The sequence below is a fragment of the Nyctibius grandis genome, chromosome 5, assembly GCF_013368605.1.
Source record: "Nyctibius grandis isolate bNycGra1 chromosome 5, bNycGra1.pri, whole genome shotgun sequence".
Lineage (NCBI taxonomy): Eukaryota > Metazoa > Chordata > Aves > Nyctibiiformes > Nyctibiidae > Nyctibius > Nyctibius grandis.
In genome coordinates this window covers 3,194,866-3,214,699 of record NC_090662.1, presented here as the reverse complement: position 1 = coordinate 3,214,699, position 19,834 = coordinate 3,194,866, and the positions used below count along the sequence as shown (strand labels likewise).

The window sequence follows — 19,834 nt, the reverse complement described above, 5'->3', positions numbered from 1 at the left end:
ACACAGTTTGGGAAAGGATCTCCAAAAGACTTTTGGTGTGTCTTGATCATTTTCCCTGATGCTAAGTAAGGGAAATCCAGGGCTAATGATGTCCCAGCTGCTGTGATGGGGGGGACACCACTGACTGCCTTGCTCCCAGAGAACACCAGGATGGGGCAAAGACCCTGGAGTGAAACAGGAGTCACCCACCTCCTTGCTTTAGGTTGCGAGGGAGCCTCTTGAGCCACAGAAAGTGTGTCCTTCAACCTCCTACCTTCTCCAGCGTGTGGCACCTGGGAAAGCAACAAGGGGACAAACACACCATGGAGCAGCATGGATAAACCTGCCTAAAAGGTGAAGGCAGCCCCAGGTGCTCACTGCAGCGTGAACGGGAGATAGCAAACCCTGAAGGAGCAGCAAAATGAGTGCTCAACACATCAGCATCATCTACACTGACCTGTTCTCTTCCCGCTAGCACAGTCCATGCAGCAGAGGCCAAGGTGGGGAGCGAGGGATCCCTGTGCATTGAGTTTTAATGTATCTTAGAAGAAGAAAAGTCATAAAATTACCTTCTGTGACAGAGAGGACTGTACCGAGATTGGGTCTACTGGTCATCCTCCACCATCTGCGAACAGGACAACATCTCCATTCTTTCTGGAATGATCCAGCACAGGACATCTTATTATGAAGACTTCTGAGGTCCCTTCTGACCCTTCTAGGACTGTGCTACTGCGTCTTCTGAAATAGCTTCTGCCATTGGGTGGGATTCACCTAACCTCAGCTCCCTGCATGAGAGAAGATCATCCAGGCTCCCTCAAGACCAATGGGAAGAGGGAGCACATTCAGAAGCACTTCATATAAATCCAGCAGGTGGGCCAAAGCACCCTTGGAATAAAACACCCTCTTTCATCACAAGAAACAGAGAGAAACTCCCTTGGACTAGAAGTTCATAGATACAGGGCTCTTAGATATCCAACGTTGCCATGATGAGGCCTCATCCTGGATAAGGGATCAGACCAGGAGGATTGCAGGTCTCCTGCAGTCTGATCAGTGGAGAGACAAAGGGGAAGGTTTTGTGGGTAGAAGCATCTCCCCTTCCCTTCAGTGAAGAGAGACACACAGGGGCTGCCTACACCCGTGCCAGGTCCTACCTGCATGGTGCTGCACAGCCTTCAGCCCTGGCCCTGCACACTCACTATTTCACATAGTAAAAGAGTGGTGAGTTGCAAGATGGGAAAACATCAGGGTTTATAGTGGGTTTTTTAAGTTATGGAGAAAAAAAGAAAGGTTAAGTTTAGGGACACACTTCTAGGATGTGACCTCCTCCTCCTTCTGTCCACATCCCTCTCCCATGCTGGCACTGTTCTCCGCAGTGCATTCACTGCAGTGGCAAACCCAGCTTTTGCAGATGCCTTCAAGAGTGTCAGAAACCCTTGCACAAACTAAAGGGTCCTGGGCAACCAGGAAACAGGGCTGGGAGAGCCCTTGGACAGGGCAGCTGAGACCAGCGGAGCTTGTAATTACGTACTTGGCTAATGAGCCTCTATCTCCCAAGTGTGTCAGAGTTGTCCCTTAGAAGTGGCCCTAAAGGCAGAGCACAAAAAGATATTTTCCCAGAAGGTTGGGAACGAAGAACTATTCTTCCTCAAAAACTGCTCCTCTGATGCTTCCTGCAGTAAAACTGCTCAACATGAGCCGGCAATTGCTCACCATGAGTCGGCAACGTGTGCTTGCAGCCCAGAAAGCCAACCGTGTCCTGGGCTGCATCCCCAGAAGTGTAGCCAGCAGGGCGAGGGAGGGGATTCTGCCTCTCTGCTCCGCTCTCCTGAGACCCCCCCCTGCAGTGCTGCGTCCAGCTCTGGGGCCCCCAACAGAAGAAGGACACGGAGCTGTTGGAGCGAGTCCAGAGGAGGCCACGAAGATGCTCAGAGGGCTGGAGCACCTCTGCTATGGAGACAGGCTGAGAGAGTTGGGGATGTTGAGCCTGAGAAGAGAAGGCTCCGGGGAGACCTTCTAGCACCTTCCAGTACCTGAAGGGGCTACAGGAAAGCTGGAGAGGGACTTTTTACAAGGGCAAGTAGTGACAGGACGAGGGGGAATGGTTTTAAACTGAAAGAGGGGAGATTTAGATGAGATATTAGGAAGAAATTATTTCCTGTGAGGGTGGTGAGACCCTGGCCCAGGTTGCCCAGAGAAGCTGTGGCTGCCCCCTCCCTGGCAGTGTTCAAGGCCAGGTTGGATGGGGCTTAGAGTAACCTGGTCTAGTGGAAGGTGTCCCTGCCCATGTCAGGGGGGTTGGAACTAGATGATCTTTAAGGTCCCTCCCAACCCAAACCATTCTATCCTTCTATGATAACATCGAGGCCATTTTGGTCCTTGTTGCAGAATCACAAACACTCTGCAGGGATGGGGGACACTTTAGCATGCCATCAGGGCATTGGGGAGCTGGACTGCGGGTCCCCACATCACCACATTCCTACTGTTTTTCCTAGGATGGGAATATAAAGAAGAATTTTGATTTTGTTCCTTTTTCCTCCACTGAGTCCCTCAGCAAAGAGAAAGGCATGAAATAAAAGCAGGTTAGAGAGAATTTCGCTGGCAATATTTCATGCTGCCCCTAGTTCGTTCTTTCCTACTGAGTATTCCCAGCCTGAATATTGAGTAACCCAAACTTCAAAACACAGATGGAGGTGATGGATTGCTGCTGAATGCAGGCTGAAGTTTTAAGCCAACAATTACTTTTCTCCAAAGACTTTTTCCCCACCAGAAACTGGGGAAGAAAACACCTTTGAATTGTTTTTACGAACAATGCTGCCTTCTGCACGGTAACAGGAATCTTTAAAGGATGCTGGGTTATGAATAGCTCCCATTACTGGGGGGGAAAAATGCCCAGGGCCACATTGGTATTTTTTTGTACGTGCACCTATGTGCAGGGGATTAATCACCACTTTTAAGGAGGATCAGAGCTGAAATTATTAACCTCTGAGCAGAAACCCGATTTAAAATGAAGGAGGCCACTCGGAGCCTGCCTTAGAGTCCAGAGCCCTCTCCTTCCCCCTCCTCTCCTGCAGCAGGAGGAAATGAGCCTCCCCAGAGACAGCTGAGATGGACTGTGAAATGAATGTCTGTAATCCCGTAAACCAGGTGGTGAGTAACTTCTGTCGGGGGGAAGGAACTGCTTAAGAACCGGTGGTGGAGTCAAGGGGCGAAATTCAGGAGAATCACAGAATCACAGAATCAATCAGGTTGGAAGAGACCTCTGGGATCATTGAGTCCAACCATTGCCCTGACACCACCATGGCAACTAGACCATGGCACTAAGTGCCATGTCCAGGCTTTTCTTAAACACCTCCAGACATGGTGACTCCACCACCTCCCTGGGCAGCCCCTTCCAATGTCTAATGACCCTTGCTGAGAAGAAATGCTTCCTAATGTCCAACCTGAACCTCCCCTGGCGAAGCTTGAGGCTGTGTCCTCTTGTCCTATTGCTAGTTGCTTGGGAGAAGAGCATGGAGGGGCTGAAGGTACCTCCTGGGGCAGAATATCAATTTGGCATTTCTGCTGTTTGTTTTTAAATTGTTGGACATCAAAGCTTGCCACATTGTACATCACCTTCAAAAAAAATAAATAAAAATAAAAGGCAACACTCCCCCAACCACATTAAATACATTTAATGAAGGGTTGGCTCTGCATGATGGACATGAACTTCCCATAGGCAACTTTTGGGGGACCTCCTTGCCTGCCCTCAGCACCTCGCAGTCCTGAGTAGGTGCATTGCATTATTACGGGCTGAGATCCAAGGAAACAAAGCGAGTAGCACCTGGTCCCACAGTGCATAAGGGACAGCAATGACAACAGATATTTTTCTATTTGGATATTTTTAAATCAAGCTGGGGGAAAGTGGTTATTCGGGCGCTGCTGTTTCACACCTGCCAAGGTCAGGGGCAGAGCTGCTAAGCCACTTCAGACTTCCCATGCACCACAGGTGTCCCAGGGAGGAGACAGGGACCACACACCTTGTGCCCCCAGGGTAGATCAAACACAATTCCTTAGTTCAGCTTCACAGAATCACAGAATGTTCGGGATTGGAAGGGACCTCGAAAGGTCATCTAGTCCAATCCCCTGCCGGAGCAGGATTACCTGGATCATGTCACACAGGAACGCGTCCAGGCGGGTTTTGAATGTCTCCAGAGAAGGAGACTCCACAACCTCTCTGGGCAGCCTGTTCCAGTGTTCAGTCACCCTCACTGGAAAGAAGTTTTTCCTCACATTTATGTGGAACCTCCTGTGTTCCAGCTTGCACCCATTGCCCCTTGTCCTGTCAAGGGATGTCACTGAGAAGAGCCTGGCTCCATCCTCATGACACTTGCCCTTTACATATTTATAAACATTAATGAGGTCCCCCCTCAGTCTCCTCCTCTCCAAGCTAAAGAGACCCAGCTCCCTCAGCCTCTCCTCAGAAGGGAGATGTTCCACCCCCTTAATCATCTTCGTGGCTCTGCCCTGGACTCTCTCTAGCAGTTCCCTGTCCTTCTTGAACTGAGGGGCCCAGAACTGAACACAATATTCCAGATGCGGCCTCACCAGGACAGAGTAGAGGGGAAGGAGAACCTCTCTTGACCTACTAACCACCCCCCTTCTAATACACCCCAGGATGCCATTGGCCTTCTTGGCCACAAAAACAAAAAAGGAAAGAGAGTAACACATGCACACAGAGCCCATTTTGGTGGGTAGATTAAAAATCACATGCCCACACGTTCTTTCCTCCAGTGCCTACAGAGCATTTTCCAGCCTAACAAACATAGCTATTTCCACCAGGCTGGGGAAATAGAGGCATGAAAAAGCTGAATGATACACCCAGAAATACTCAAAATAGAAACCACATACCCTGATGCCTCAGTGACCCCCATGGAGCACTTGGCATCCTTTGCATGGACCAAATTGGTTCAACTGGTGGTTCAGCTGGTTGGTTTAACTTGTGGCCTCCTGTGGAAGCAAGGTGAGGGAGAGCATCTTCTGGACTCCTTACCTTGAGACCCCACCATCTTAGCTTGTGCATGGGGTCTCCTTGGACCTGTAGGAACATCAAACGTAGCTGGATGGCATAAGAAAGAGGATGGGCAGCACCACTAGGTCCAAAAGGCTGATCCCAGGTAGCAGGAGGTGCAATACAGCGAAAAGCACTGCCTCTGGGGAACCCTGAGTTACCAAGGTTTGATACACATGGGTTTATTATGATATTTGGTTTCTTGGTAACAGCAGACCAAGATGCAGCAGCAGCAATCAGCTGCATTCGAAAGCCCCAAAAGTGCCACGACATCAGATCAAAAAGCTTCCATTTAAAGAAAAAAAAAACCAAAAACAAACCCAACAAGGCGAGACTTGATAGTGATTCATAATGATGCTGTTTTACAGGCTCCCTAATGGGTGCACTCTCCATTCAAGGCGAACGCACGGTGCACGGAGTGAATGACTCTGTGAGGCTGTGCTGGGTCGATGGGCACATCCCAAACCACACACCGCTGATGGTAACATCAGCAGCAGCCACGCATTACCCATTCTTGAGAGCCTGAAGTGGATTCACAAACATCTCTTGTTTCACTGGAGGCTATTGAATGTTCTCTGGCTGTGGACACCCTGCCTCTCCCCCCGCCTCCTTTCTTCTGCGGCTTTCCCCCAAACCTGCAAGAACAAATAACACAGGCACACATCTGCTGCGGCACTCCCTCACTGCTCTGCCAAGACGGCAAACTGGGACCAAAGAACAGCAGCTGGAGTCCAGAGGAGGGCGACCAAGCTGGTGAAGGGTCTGGAGGGTCTGACCTATGAGGAATGGCTGAGCGAGTTGGGGTTGTTTAGCCTGGAGAAGAGGAGGCTCAGAGGTGACCTTATTGCAGTCTACAACTACCTGAAGGGAGGTTGTAGTGGAGTGGGAGTCGGCCTCTTCTCCCAGGCAACTAGCAATAGGACAAGAGGACACAGCTTCAAGCTTCGCCAGGGGAGGTTCAGGTTGGACATTAGGAAGAATTTCTTCTCAGAAAGGGTCATTAGCCATTGGAAGGGGCTGCCCAGGGAGGTGGTGGAGTCCCCATCCCTGGAGGTGTTGAAGAAAAGACTGGACATGACACTTAGTGCCATGGTCTAGTTGCCATGGTGGTGTCAGGGCAATGGTTGGACTCGATGATCCCAGAGGGCTCTTCCAACCTGATTGATTCTGTGATTTCCTTCCTATTTGGTGCTAAAGAAAGAAGGATTTTGCCTGCTAAGTCGGTGTGTTACCATCTATCTGCTCCGGCCTCAGCTCATATGTTCCACGCTCACCGTTTCTCCAGCACTTCACATTAGTTCTAATAACAGCAACAGAATCAGCTTCTAAGGTGTAAAACTCCAAATACATACGTGCTCTGTTCCCTTTGCCTTCCCTGTGCTCCTGGAGCTCTATTTGGATCCTGTTCACAAGACTTCTCCCTGCAAAGCTGATTTTTTCAGGCAAAAGCAGAGATTTTCATTTGTCCGCCTGATTCCAGGAGTGGGAACCTTAAGCAAAAACAAAGAGATCATGAGACCTTTCCCTACCCATAAGCACTCACTTGCCATCAGTCAGACCTCACTCACCTCTGCAAATACCTCCTTTATAGAACATCAGGCCCTGCTATTTAAAGGCATCTACGGTGTAATATAGATTTCTTGTTTGCTTCCTTTTTAAGAAGAGTCAGATTAGAAGACATTCAAGCTGACTTTAACCTTTTCAAAAGAGCCCAGGTGTTAATAATATTAAAACTGAGAGGGAGGAAAAAAAAATCCTCACTATCTGACATACGAAACAGGAGGGATCCAGTAAATTCTCATGGGCAGTCTAGCAAAAATGGTTCCTGTTCATTAATGGGTCTTCAGTACCTCATCTTGCCCCCGCTGTACTTCACCCACTAAACACTTTGCAGAACTAAACCCTTATACCACAATCGAATAAACCTCTGAACAACTCTGCAAGGAGAAGATGACGTGGTTTAAGGAAGGTGACAATTCCTTGCTATCAGGTTTTATGGAGTAGTGGACTCCAACACTTCCCCAGTCCCTTCCAGCCCTGCTGTTTCTATATAAGCAACAGATGAACATGACAAAGAACCTGCTTAGCCTGCAGTTTACTTGGGAATTTGATCCGATTCTTGCAGCTCCAACGCCGCCTCCCAGATGAGCACTTGCAGTTTGATCTGTCCAGTCACCATGGCTTTGGGCTAACGGGGACAGCTGCTCTGCCCCCGTCCACCCGTGGGACTTGCAAAGGAAGGAAGGACAGTTTTCCTGCATAGGTGGTCAGAATATAACTGGTTTCATATGACAGCTGAACAGAAAAAAACTCACCTCCGGTTGCCAGCTTGCACTGCAAGCTGGTAGAAATGCCTCCATTAAACCAGCAAGGAAGCCCACGGCGGATGTCCAGCACCTTATACAAGGAGCGGTGGAACAACCCTCATCTCCCAAGAGCAGCAATGCCATGGGGGCACGTGCATGTTGGAACGAGTCCAGAGGAGGTCACGAAGATGCTCAGAGGGTTGGAGTCCCTCTGCTATGGAGACAGGCTGAGAGAGTTGGGGCTGTTCAGCCTGGAGAAGAGAAGGCTCCAGGGAGACCTTCTAGCACCTTCCAGTACCTGAAGGGGCTACAGGAAAGCTGGAGAGGGGCTTTTTACAAGGGCAAGTAGTGATAGGATGAGGGGGAACAGTTTTAAACTGAAAGAGGGGAGATTTAGATTAGATATTAGGAGGAAATTCTTTCTTGTGAGGGTGGTGAGACACTGGCCCATGTTGCCCAGAGAAGCTGTGGCTGCCCCCTCCCTGGCAGTGTTCAAGGCCAGGTTGGATGGGGCTTGGAGCAACCTGGTCTGGTGGAAGGTGTCCCTGCCCGTGGCAGGGGGTTGGAACTAGATGATCTTTAAGGCCCCTTCCAACCCAAACCGTTCTGTGATTCTATGATTCACTTCGCAGTGGTTACCCAAAAGGTGCCCCCAGCAGCCTTAACGGTATGTGAAACCCGTGTAATAAACACCACATCACCGCTGGGCTACCTTCTGCCTTCAGTCCTCTCCTGACTATGGCACAAGAACTTTTGGGTGTCATCGGAAGACGGCTCAGAAGTTTTCAGGCACAAGACCTCTGACAAGTCAGACCTTTTAGGGGTATTTTTCCTCCGAACCATCCCATTCTTAGCAATGTGTCAGATCCTACTTCCCATACAGGAGGGAGAGGGTTAATCTGGCAGGGGGGTTCCTGCAGCACTGCAATCCAAGGTGCTCCCTCCAGCACAATGGCTGAGTGTTCTCTTCCAAGCGGTTACTGGCTTGAGAGAGAATCAAACTAATTACCTTAGTAATTACCAAACTAATTACCTCTCTAATTACTGAGCTTCTTTGTTCACATGGAACTGACATTCTTGTGGAGGAGCCCTGGCTCAGCGCCCCATGCTCTCTGGGAACCTGCTTGGCTCTTTCACAAGGACTTGAAAACCCAGGTCCTCTTCACATCACAGTTCTCCTCACACCATATTCAGGATGTCTCCCTCTTCCTCAGGGAGGGGATAGATGCTGATCAAGCTCCTTGGCTGGTGAACGCGAGTTTACATTGCAGTGACTGTTTCGCTCCCAGGCAGACTATGGAAGGGCACAGTACCTTTGCTACACGCAGGTTTCTCTGGTGGGAATATCCTCAGCGCAGTGCTGTGGGATCACCACCACACTGATGATCTAGAGATACACTTTCCCCCAGGCCCTACTTGATATTGCTCCCTCCAATAAGAACAGCATCTGAGAGCAAACAGGAAGGTGACTTGAGAAGACAGATGCTCCTCTCCAACACAATGCTGAAAACAGCAGGGTGTTCACGCATCAAAACCCAACGTGAACATCACTGTCAACTTACCCCCACTCCCCAGGCTTCATTCCTCTTTGTTTTCCAGAGCTCTACTTGAATCTTGCCTTGGCCTCTCAAGCGCCAGGGTCTGGTAGTCTCTTGTCGCTCTCCTGAACTTCAGTGTGACAGTGGGTGCTTAGCCCTGAAAACATCCCCCAGCTCCTCAAGGAGAGAATCATCGTTCTTAAAGCATGAACACAAATGGTTTCATTAATGCTGATTACGACCTGTGCATGATTTTGTATGAAGAGATGTTAAGAGTCTGAACACAGAAGGGACTCTCATGGCTGGAGGATGGATTCCCACGTTGCGCATGCCCTCTCTTGCTCCCTCCTTCCATGGTCCACTCTCTTGTGTCTTCAGCCAACTTCCAAAACGCAGTGTCGCTCAACACAAACCTTTGCAAATCATGAGCTGACCAGCTTACAAAATTCAATTCTGCAGCTATTTGCCCGCGGGTGAGAAGACACCAAAACCTAAATCCTTCTCTGATTTTAAGTGGCAACATCCACCTTTTGATCAAACAGGATTTACTACGGGCAGGTGAGCTGCAATGTTGTCACGGTTTAAAGCTGGGCCGGCTATTAAACCTGCAGCAGATGCTCTCTGTTATCGCCCCCCCCTCCCCCAAGAGGGAAAGGGAAAGGGAAAAGGGAGAGAGACTTCTGTGTTGGAAAGTTAAAACAGTTTTAATAAACTATAATAATGAAAAAAGAGTATAATAACAATAATAGGAATAATCAAATATATACAAATATATATACAAACCCAAGATTGAGCTCCCCTGAAGTCAGCCACGTCACCACCGGCACTGCAGGGCAGGCTCCAGGAAGGCCCAGGCTGGGCCCAGCGACGGTTGAGAGCTGGATTCAGGGATGCACGGATCGGGATCGGGGGCAGCAGGAAAACAGACGGAGTCCTCCTTGGACACTGGCCATAGCAGAAAGAGAGCGAGACCCTCGTGATCCCCCCGCTTTATACTGAGAATGACGTGTATGGGATGGAATACCCTCATTGGTCAATTTTGGGTCACCTGTCCTGTCCGCTCCCCCCTGCAGCTGTGACCCCCCTTCGGCTCTTCACTCGTAAGCAGTGAGGAATTCAGCAGTGACCTTGGTTTCTCTCAAGAATAAGTACAGCAAGAGCCTTTCTGCACAACATCCGTACCGGTGCCTCAGTGATAACTACAAACTTCGAGCGTTATCAGTCCTGGAAGCAGACACTGTCTGCAAAAACATGCAGTTAGTTTCAGAAAGTGCAGTTACTTAGAGGAGACTTAGCTGAAAGTAAAAAACACTGAATCACTGAAAGGAAAATAGGCCTGGTTTAGGCCAAACCAGGACAAATGTGTTAACAACTGGCATGGGACAAACGCCTGATCATTTCTGGGTCCTGCAAATGAGGTGAGGCACAAGGGGCAAATGACTGAGCACCCCTCGGCTTTCTCTGTCTCTGCTATTTGGGAAGCAAGGCTGTGTCGCTCTGTCTTGGCGGTACCTACTGTGACGAACACCTCGTTTTGGTTAGGGATCTCTAGGTGCTCATAGAATAAAGATACATATAAAGAAAACACTAGAAATAATCAGAAACTTGATCAGCACTTGCTGCTGGAGGGAAGACCTTGCAACAGTTTGCAGGGAAGAATATTGTCTAGAATTTCTCTTACTTTGGAAAGCAAAACAAAAAGCATAGAAAAGGGAAAGGCTCCCCCTCCTACCGCTTCTTCAGCTTGAGAGATGACGTGTAACTCCACCAGACAGAGCCCAGCTGAAACTGCATTCGCCTCTTTAGATTCTCTCAAAAAGGGCACAGGATCTAAAAGAGAACAAAGCAGTGGCCACCTGAGCTGTAAAATTTATCCCAACCCGTAGCCATCTCCATATTAAAGCTAATTCCAAATATCTGCTTAATGCAGGGATATCCTAACAGGTGAAAAAAAAAAAAACAGCTCTGCAAGGTTATGTGATCTGTCTGAGACACACACGACTCCTGAGGAAAGGAAGTCTAGTATTTGAAAAAGTCTAACACTGCTAAATTACATGAGAGTAGGAAAGCAGTGATTATTTTGACACCGTTGAAAGACTTGTGATTTGTTCCACAGACACTGCGCAAAGAACAATGAAAAGCTCTGATTTAGCTGCTACAATACTGCTTTTCCCTTTAAAACCCTAGGTAAAATTGCCCTTTGGTTACAGCTGATGAGAGCTTGTGAATGACCAACATGAACATCTGAAATTATTCTCTGCCGTGGGCAGAGAGTGTCTTGCCTTCATCTGTCATCCCTAGAGAACATCATCCCTATCATCCCTTCTGAGATCAGGATCCATTAAGCTGAGTTCAAATTCTCAGTTTGGCAGTGAGTAATCTCAGAGAGATCTGGTTATTTCTGAGAAGGACGGAGACCTCCCCACAGGTTTTCCATTCTGAAAAAAAAAAAAAGAGAAAAATGGGAAATTTGAAAGATTTTCAATCTTCAAATGCAGTTACAAGGTAAGTCTTGGCTGGAAGAACATTGTCCAGAACAGAGTAGACCCAGCATTTTTTCTCCTTCCCCCCAGCACCATAAAGAAGAAGCTGCAGACACACAGTCCTCTTGTGCTTCTTCAGATCCTATGAACCTGCTTTTAAAATTTGTTTTTAAATATCATTAGTCCAGTTTCAAAACAAAAGATGGCAAATGCCTCTTATTTTAGGCAGACCTACTGCTTCCTTGAGCAGACATGTCCCACATCACCTCTCAACTCCATTTTCAAAATACCAGCAAGTGAGGAGAAGCAAGAAGTCAAAAGACTGATGGAAGGACTAGGATGCAGATATGCAGGAGGGGTGGCAAAGGCAGAAGAGGTGGCAAACTGAAGCTCACTCCAGAAACGTTCAGAACTGCTACTTTAAGGACAAAAGTTGTCCACAATGTGGACAGTTTTAAAGTCTACACCCTGTTTGCCCCAACCAGCATCCCCCAAGCTCAATCAACACATGCTAGAGACGCCACTACTTATGATACAGAAGATGTTTAAAGAACACAACATCACAAATGAAGCCCGAAACACAGCTGGAAGAAAGCAATCAAGACTGACTGCCATTGCTCAAGGCTGTCAGGACGGGAAACCAATAAACATTTGGCAATAAGAGAGACCTTCCTTCCCGACATAGCTCTTCTCCTGATTTTACAGAATCATCTGGCCTTAAAAACGTCTGCTTTTCCTCTGTGCTGCATTTTGCTGCCAATTCTAACTCCGGCAAGGCTGGATCTGCCAACTTCTTGGCTCTCTGTTACAAAAGAGAACATTATAAAGGAGAATTTGTGAGTTAGCTGATTTGTAAACACTACAGCAAGTCACCATGTAAACATGTCGCTTATGTCCCTATTATTTCTCTCAAGCAGTTTACCTGGCACCTGACGTTGAACTCCAGGATCTTCCTCTCCTACTGATATTAGTTGCTTCACCTTGAAAAAAGTTCAGCTTCTTTTTGTAGCATTAAAAAAAAAAATAAATCCTTAATTAAACAGTACTCACAAAGCATCTTGATAATTAGAACAGGAGAGTCACCAGCAATATTTTGAATATCAATGAGATCCGCAGGTGCACTCGCAGTTGTACAGTAGGATGTTGTTCAAACGTAGCCAATTAGAGAAACAGAACAGGTAAATAAACAGCAGAAGGCTCTAGACACGTTGCTCATTTGACACTTATTATTGTGTAAAAAATTCTTTTCTAAGATTGCTCGGTAAGATGAATGCGGCAGTCGTTATCTGAGCAAAAACAAGTAAATGAAAGTGGGTACTTGCACGGGGATGGTTTGCAGTTTTGGGCACCGTATGCCCTTTCATTCACAAGCACCTTCCAAGAAAGGAAACTGGTGGTGCATGAATCACAGCACACGGTCACGTGGGATCCTTTTAGGTTGCTGTGATGGAAAACTGTTATATGTCAGTACCGTTTCTGAAACCAAGGTTGGTTATGCATAGAAGTCTATGCTTTAAGCTTCATCAGCTACATCTGCTGGAAAAAAATGATTGACACAGCAGAGGGAACACCATCCGCCTCTGAGAAGTGGAAAGAGAGACAGACTGAAACATCAATCTTGTGCATAAAATATATTTATTGTTGGTTCGTCAGTACTTGATAGGAGTGAGGAGCACAACAGAACCATTTCACGTCAATAAAGGCCATGTTACATCTTAAGTGTTGGATCATTAACATCATTCCAGCAGAAGGCCTGGAGAGAGACTTCATTAAGTTACATGATTTGTGAAATAAGTTAAAGCACAATTTACGTCATTATACATCGTAAGGAACTTCAATACAAGCAACGAACACGGGCTGTACCATGAAGAGCAGCAGCTGACTTGCCCACAAAGTACTGCCGCATCCCGGCACACCAAGTGTTACATACTTTGACAGTGAGAAGTTTTTCAGGAGACTCTACAATGAAATAGCAGCATTTGAAGGATATTTCCCCTTTCTAAGGTCAGTGAAAGGTTCTTTTCTTTTCCTTCCTTCAATCACCAATAAGTGGATTTTACTAAGACTGAACAGTATCTTCGGATGTGTGATTTCTGATGTAATAAGATACAGGTCTTGGCTTTTCAAATGGTCACATTGATTGAGCCGTGATGGCTGCTGCTCTTGAAATGGCTCTTCCAGTTCTTCTCTTTATTGGTCTGCCCTGTAAATGGGCTGTCATATCATTCTTGGGAAAAAATGCTCTTCTGCTGAAATTAGAGTTGATGGTCTTGTGCTTGATTTGGACAATGCCTTTATCCTCCTCTCCCAAGCATGCTCTGCTAAGGAAACGGTCAGGGGGGAGGGGAAGAGAGAGGGAGAAACACATATTTCAGTAACTCAGAGTTATTCCAGAGACTCCCTGAAGTTTGGCTACAATTCCTTCCTAGGGTTTGCAATTTTTAAAATAAAAATATAGAAGAAGAAACACTGTCAACATACACATCATCACAGAGACAAGTCACAGAAGCAGAATGAAGCTATTTGAGGATGCAACAAGCCAGCCATTTGGAGGCCTGAAGAGTTGCAGTAACGGTTCCTTTTCATCCATTCTAATGCTATCATGGCTCTAGTGCTATGGCTACTAAGGAAATTAAAACATCTGACCTTACAATAAGATACATCACACAATCATAGAATGGTTTGGGATGGAAGGGACCTTAAAGATCATTTAGTTCCAACCCCCCTGCCATGGGCAGGGACACCTTCCACTAGACCAGGTTGCTCCAAGCCCCATCCAACCTGGCCTTCAACACTGCCAGGGAGGGGGCAGCCACAGTTTCTCTGGGCAACCTGGGCCAGTGTCTCACCACCCTCACAGGAAGGAATTTCTTCCTAATATCTAATCTGAATCTCCCCTCTTTCAGTTTAAAACCATTCCCCCTTGTCCTATCACTACATGCCCTTGGAAAAAGGGGTAAAATCCCGCTCCCAGCAATTACATACTTGAGGAAATACATCCTGAAGTCATACAACACTAAGTATCTCCCCTACCTACCTCCTTCCTGTGTTCTGAGTCATAATCAAAATGTCGATAGTCTGAACATGTTGCACTGACCTTGTGCTTCATTAATCACCTCCTGTGCACAGTCAGGCCACCAAGAGCTAAAAGTATAGATCTGTCAAGTAGTCCAAGAGTTATTCTTCCTGCCACACCACAGAGCTCTGCCATCAAGGTCGTGACTCTTCAGAGAGGTCCTGGCCTCTACCATGAAAATCCAGACTTTCAAAGACAATATGTAGGGCTCTACTAAGAGCTTCCTACTGCCATGATCTAGAAATAAAGGGTCTGCAGAAACAAGCACATGTATGGATACTACTCGTCTAGATCAGTAAGGAGAACAGAAAGTGGGATCTAATAGGATACTGCCAGGCCAGGCAGTAAAAGCATACTGGAGGCCATCTATGTTCACTGGAGGACTACGACGTTGACCACGGCAATCTACTGTTCTTGCCTACAAACCCCACAAAATCGGGAAGACAGTAATTATGAGTCTCCATGTAAGAAATGTAGAATTTAATATTTTTTAGGGCTTATGCCAAGAGCAAGCCCAAATGACCTTTAAGTCTTACAGGAGACCTACAAACACCTGATTGAAGTATTTGAGCAGCAGTATGTGGCCAGAGAGGGCACACTGTCTGGCAAGTCTGGAGTCACAGAAGTCAGGGCTCAGGAAAATTAAAAATAAAGGGAATGAAAAACCTGTTGTCATGGATGTCTTCAACCAAATTCTCACAGTATTTCTAAAAATAACCCAGTAATCTCTAAGGATTAAGAGGTGTACCGAGGAGCAGGACAGTGTGCACATGAAAAGATGGTAAAATGTCCTTGTGATCACAACTGTTCTCCAGAATCCATGGTAGAGAAGTACACGCTGACAGAATAAAAGGAGTCGGTTTTATGCTCCCTAGGTGCTATCACAAGCAAAAATAAGGGAAAGTTTTATTAGTGAACAAAAGCTCCAGTCTCAGTTTGACAGCATCCCCATGGAGATTTCTGTAAAACTAATGAAGGCTACTTTACCTGGAAGACTCTTTTTGCAGTGGCATTACAGAAACTTGCTTGAAGCCATCGCTGGGCTGAATATTAACTTTACATAAATTTAACACTGCATAAGTTAACGCAGGAAATTCCCAAAAGATCTAAGAAAAATTGCGTTACTTTTCTTTTATTTAGTGTCCTAAGGAAAGAAATCACAGGTATTTGTTCATCCCATGCATATTTCTGCCCACAAAATTTTGTCTTCAGATAAATGGGAGTGTTCCAGGGCTTGCTTTGGTTTTGCCTACATTTTGGGGTTGTTTTTTAAATGTTCTTTACTGACTCTTGCCATTTAACATCACCTACAAATTTACTTCATGTATTTAAATTTGTTTTTCCTGGAGTTTTTCTCATTACACCAGTGTAGGTGTGAAGGGAGCCTGGTCTGACTCTTCCATAATAACCTTCCTTCAATGGTTAAACGGTGGCAAGAAAAGACAATGCCTTTTTATTGCTTTTCAGTTCAGTGTTTCCAGCTACTCTAATTTTACATATTTTTCTATTAGATTGAAAGATGGTATCTAGTAAAAATATTGGAGGATGAGGCCAAAATAATGGTTTTATTCTGACTAGGATGCATGATTAAGGACCACTCTGTCCTACAAATTAAAATAATGGTTACCACAAGGCTGAGGAGGCTGAAGGATAACATTTTGTAGCCAGGCTGTCAGACACCAGCAGCTGTTGGCATCATGCTTTGAAGTACTTCCAAATCTCACCTGCCTGCAGAGCCTCGCATCCCTCTGAAATTCAATGGTCTGATAAGAAACTATGGCACAGACTTCATTAAGCTATAGTCTAGTTGTGTTTCTGTATAGGAATCAGGACTCCCTGTAGCCCAGGGGAATGGAAAATAAAAGAAAAATGAAAAAAAAAGGTTATTTTAACAGCCACCTTCTCCATATCAGTGGACAGCAGATGAGGGTAAGGGCTAAAAATGCCACTGGATGGTCTGTATTGTGCAGCGACTGGTCTGGCTGGAGTTATTTCAGCAGTGGGAGCACAAATACATGCCACAGACAATCCTAATATCTTCCCCTTAATGGCTCCATTAAGTAGGTTTTTCTCTCCATTACTATTATAATAAAATGCAAACATTAATAATAGAGTTTAATTTATCTCACTAGCTTCTCATGACTTTGGGAAAAGATTTAAAGTGAAGATACAACAATGTGTCAAACTCCTCTAAATTAACAGCTCTCTGGGCCTTTCTAACAAGGGGAGAAAAGGACAGATAGAGACATGAGATTACAGACAGGATGAGAAATAAGGAGCAGACAGAAGAGAGGGTGAGATAATTATAAGCAAGATAGGAAAGAAAGAGGAGTCAATAAATTCAATTTATGAAAAGCACAGAGTGTGCTCAGCCTGAGCACAAGTGCCCAGACTCACCGCCAGGAAATCGGATTAGTTAACTTATTTGGTTTTCAATATCTTGGTCTATTCCCTCTAGCAAATTTTCTTCTTTGTTTGTTTCTTGTAGACAGTGTCAGTTAACTTTTTCATTCCTGAATCTGCTATTTATCCCACTCCTCTCTCTCCCAACCAAGCACACATGGTAGGTAATTTTACAGTAGTTTATAACAGCATTTAGCAATTATTTCAAAGTAACTGTTTGTCTGGACTTCTGGGTAATCAGCGAGTAAAAATAATTACAATTACAGCTGCAACACACGGAGGATAAGCTGTAGAGGACTGATGTTCATTATGAAAACAATTGTTCCTCCTTGCAATATTTCCATCAAAAAAGGCTTCTCTTTCTCTGTTTTCGTAAGAGAGAAACCTCTCTGAATTCTCATCTTGAAGCATGTGTGAAAGAGAATAAGAAACATTTAGGAAACACTTTTAACTACTTGACAGGCTTGGCTGAAGATCTTCAACAAAAAAAAGGTGCTTAAAAGGGTTCAAAAACCTAATTCTCATATTTATGCAATTTCCTTTTCCTGCACCTTCTGAACATGAATTAATTCATCCTCATCATAGTCTTCTGAAGAAATTTCTATCAGATACAAACTTTAATTATAGAATCACAGAATGGTTTGGGTTGGAAGAGACCTTAAAGTTCATCTAGTTCCAACCCCCCTGCCATGGGCAGGGACACCTTCCACTAGACTTAAACATGTAGCTTAAACATGTATAAGTAATTAATTTAAATTTTTTAGTTACTTTAAAAATAACACAAAATTATAAATACAGTAAATTAGTGTTCCTGATCATGCAAACCACAGTGAAAATCTAGTCCACGACATAACAATGTAATATTATTCACTGGCCTTTTTTCTAAAATGTCTCAAACCCACCCATGGTCCAGGAACTCCACACTGGATTTTGGAATACAAAAATCACACTAAAGGAAAACTTATTGTTTGTCATTAATGAAAAAATTTGCAATTCAATTTAAAGAAAAAAAAATCCAGTTCAAAAGGTCACGGGGAACTGTACAGCTTAGGGAAGAAGGTGATGAGCAAAATCTTCTAGCTGGAGCCATAGCAGCTCCTGTGCCCAAGGAAGGTACTTGGACGAAGCTGGTTGCACTTCTCATGCCTGGGTGTCTGAGCATGGGTCAATCATCTTTCCAAAATTAATGAAGTGTCAGTAGCTTTATGAAAGAAAGCCTCAGCCTAGGGCATCAGGAAAAATTTTCATGAGCAGGGAGGTCTGGTAGGCTGCAGAGTTTTTAAGGAAATGAAGGAGCTCAGGATCGTGGTGCATTAACAAGTGGGCAGGAGGACACAGTGACAAAGGATATATCAAAGGAGGTGATTCTGAAAGGGACAGGGTGATCTCACTGACATATTTTTCATCACATTAATCTGCTTTGAAGTTTTCATGGATGATAAAAATGTTTAATATCATAAGCTATTGTATCAGCACTAGTGTGGCCAGCAGGTCTAGGGCAGGGATTGACCCCCTGGACTCGGCACTAGTGAGGCCGCACCTCGAATCCTGGGTGAAGTTTTGGGCCCCTCACTACAAGAAAGACCTTGAGGTGCTGGAGCGAGCCCAGAGAAGGGCAACGAAGGTGGTGAAGGGTCTGGAGCACAAGTGTGATGAGGCGCGGCCAAGGGACCTGGGGGTGTTTAGCCTGGAGAAAAGGAGGCTGAGGGGAGACCTTATCGCTGCCTACAACTGCCTGAAAGGAGGGTGTAGTGAAGTGGGGGTCGGTCTCTTCTCCCAAGTAACAAGTGATAGGATGAGAGGAAATGGCCTCAAGTTGTGCCAGGGGAGGTTTAGATTGGAGATCAGGGACAATTTCTCCACCAAAAGGGTTGTCAAGCATTGGAACAGGCTGCCCAGGGCAGTGGTGGAGTCCCCATCCCTGGAGGGATTTAAAAGCCGTGTAGATGTGGTGCTGAGGGACATGGTTTAGTGGTGGACTTCACAGTGCTGGATTAATGGTTGGACCTGGTGATCTTAAAGTTCCTTTCCAACCAAAACGATTCTGTGATTCTATGATTATTTCAGTGGCAATATTCCTAAACTCACCTGTTTGGCATGATTGACACAACGCAGGTACTGGCTGGCCAGGGCAGAGCAGCTGAGGGTCTCCTGAGCGTGTTGCCGATAACATTGTAGAATTTTATCCTGCAGATCAGCGCAGATTGGATGAGACTCGTATCGCCTGGGGAAAGAGAAGAGAACTTTTTAGTTTCCTTCTAAAAAATATTTCAGGAAAGATGAAACTCTTATTTTTTTTTTAAAAAAAAGAAGTAAACTAAATAGTAGAAGTGAAGGAAAACACTTTAAAGATATAAAGAAAGGCTGTTTCTTGTTGGGTTATAAAGTGGGTAACATCAGACGCAAACATCAATGTGAGCTGCAGAAGCTTGGCTATTAGGACCATAAATGTCCTCCTGATCCAGTACTCAGGTTCCAGCTGGCAGAGAAAATTAACATCCAACTTCGTACGAGCACACATCTTTAACTGAAGATCCCAGCAATGACAAAGCACGTCTGATCTCACCTACATTAGAAAAACGGAGAACCACAGGAAAGCTTCATTGCTGTATAGCCCTATGACCATATAATCTTGCTACTTATTAAATATTGCTCCTGCACAAAAGTGAAATCACCCCTTGGGCTGACCACGGGAATATAAAACCCTGCTACCATCAGCAAATTACACAAGATACTTTTGCTGATCTGATGATAGCCTCTATTTTTGGCGCATCCTCCTTCCCATCACCTCAATTCTAATCCTGATGCCAGATGTGCAAGTTATTTAGGAATTTTGTCTATTTTCTTACTGTACGAATTCATTCCCCATGCCATCTTTTTGGCTGATGCAATACACTTTTTGCCTTCAACAGAAGCCAAAGGAAGGGAAGCTTCTTTAGTCTGTCCTGTAAAATCCAACCTCCTTTGGACAAGAATCTTGTCATTCATGTTAATTTATAAAA

General features: G+C 45.5%; 1 protein-coding gene across 2 annotated transcripts in view; it reads right to left on the bottom strand.

Moving 5' to 3' along the window:
* Nucleotides 1–12,969: 12,969 nt before the first annotated feature.
* The window catches only part of CHCHD3 (coiled-coil-helix-coiled-coil-helix domain containing 3), a 191,531-nt gene continuing 184,666 nt past the window's right edge, over nt 12,970–19,834 (bottom strand). The window contains exons 7-8 of one of the 2 annotated variants that reach the window (XM_068401584.1): nt 18,921–19,056; nt 12,970–13,674 (exon numbers count right to left, since the gene is read on the bottom strand). In XM_068401584.1, coding sequence (XP_068257685.1) covers nt 13,648–13,674; nt 18,921–19,056 — 163 coding nt within the window. In that variant the 3' untranslated portion in view covers nt 12,970–13,647. The remainder of the gene's footprint in view (nt 13,675–18,920; nt 19,057–19,834) is intronic. The other variant, XM_068401586.1, reaches the window with a different exon arrangement.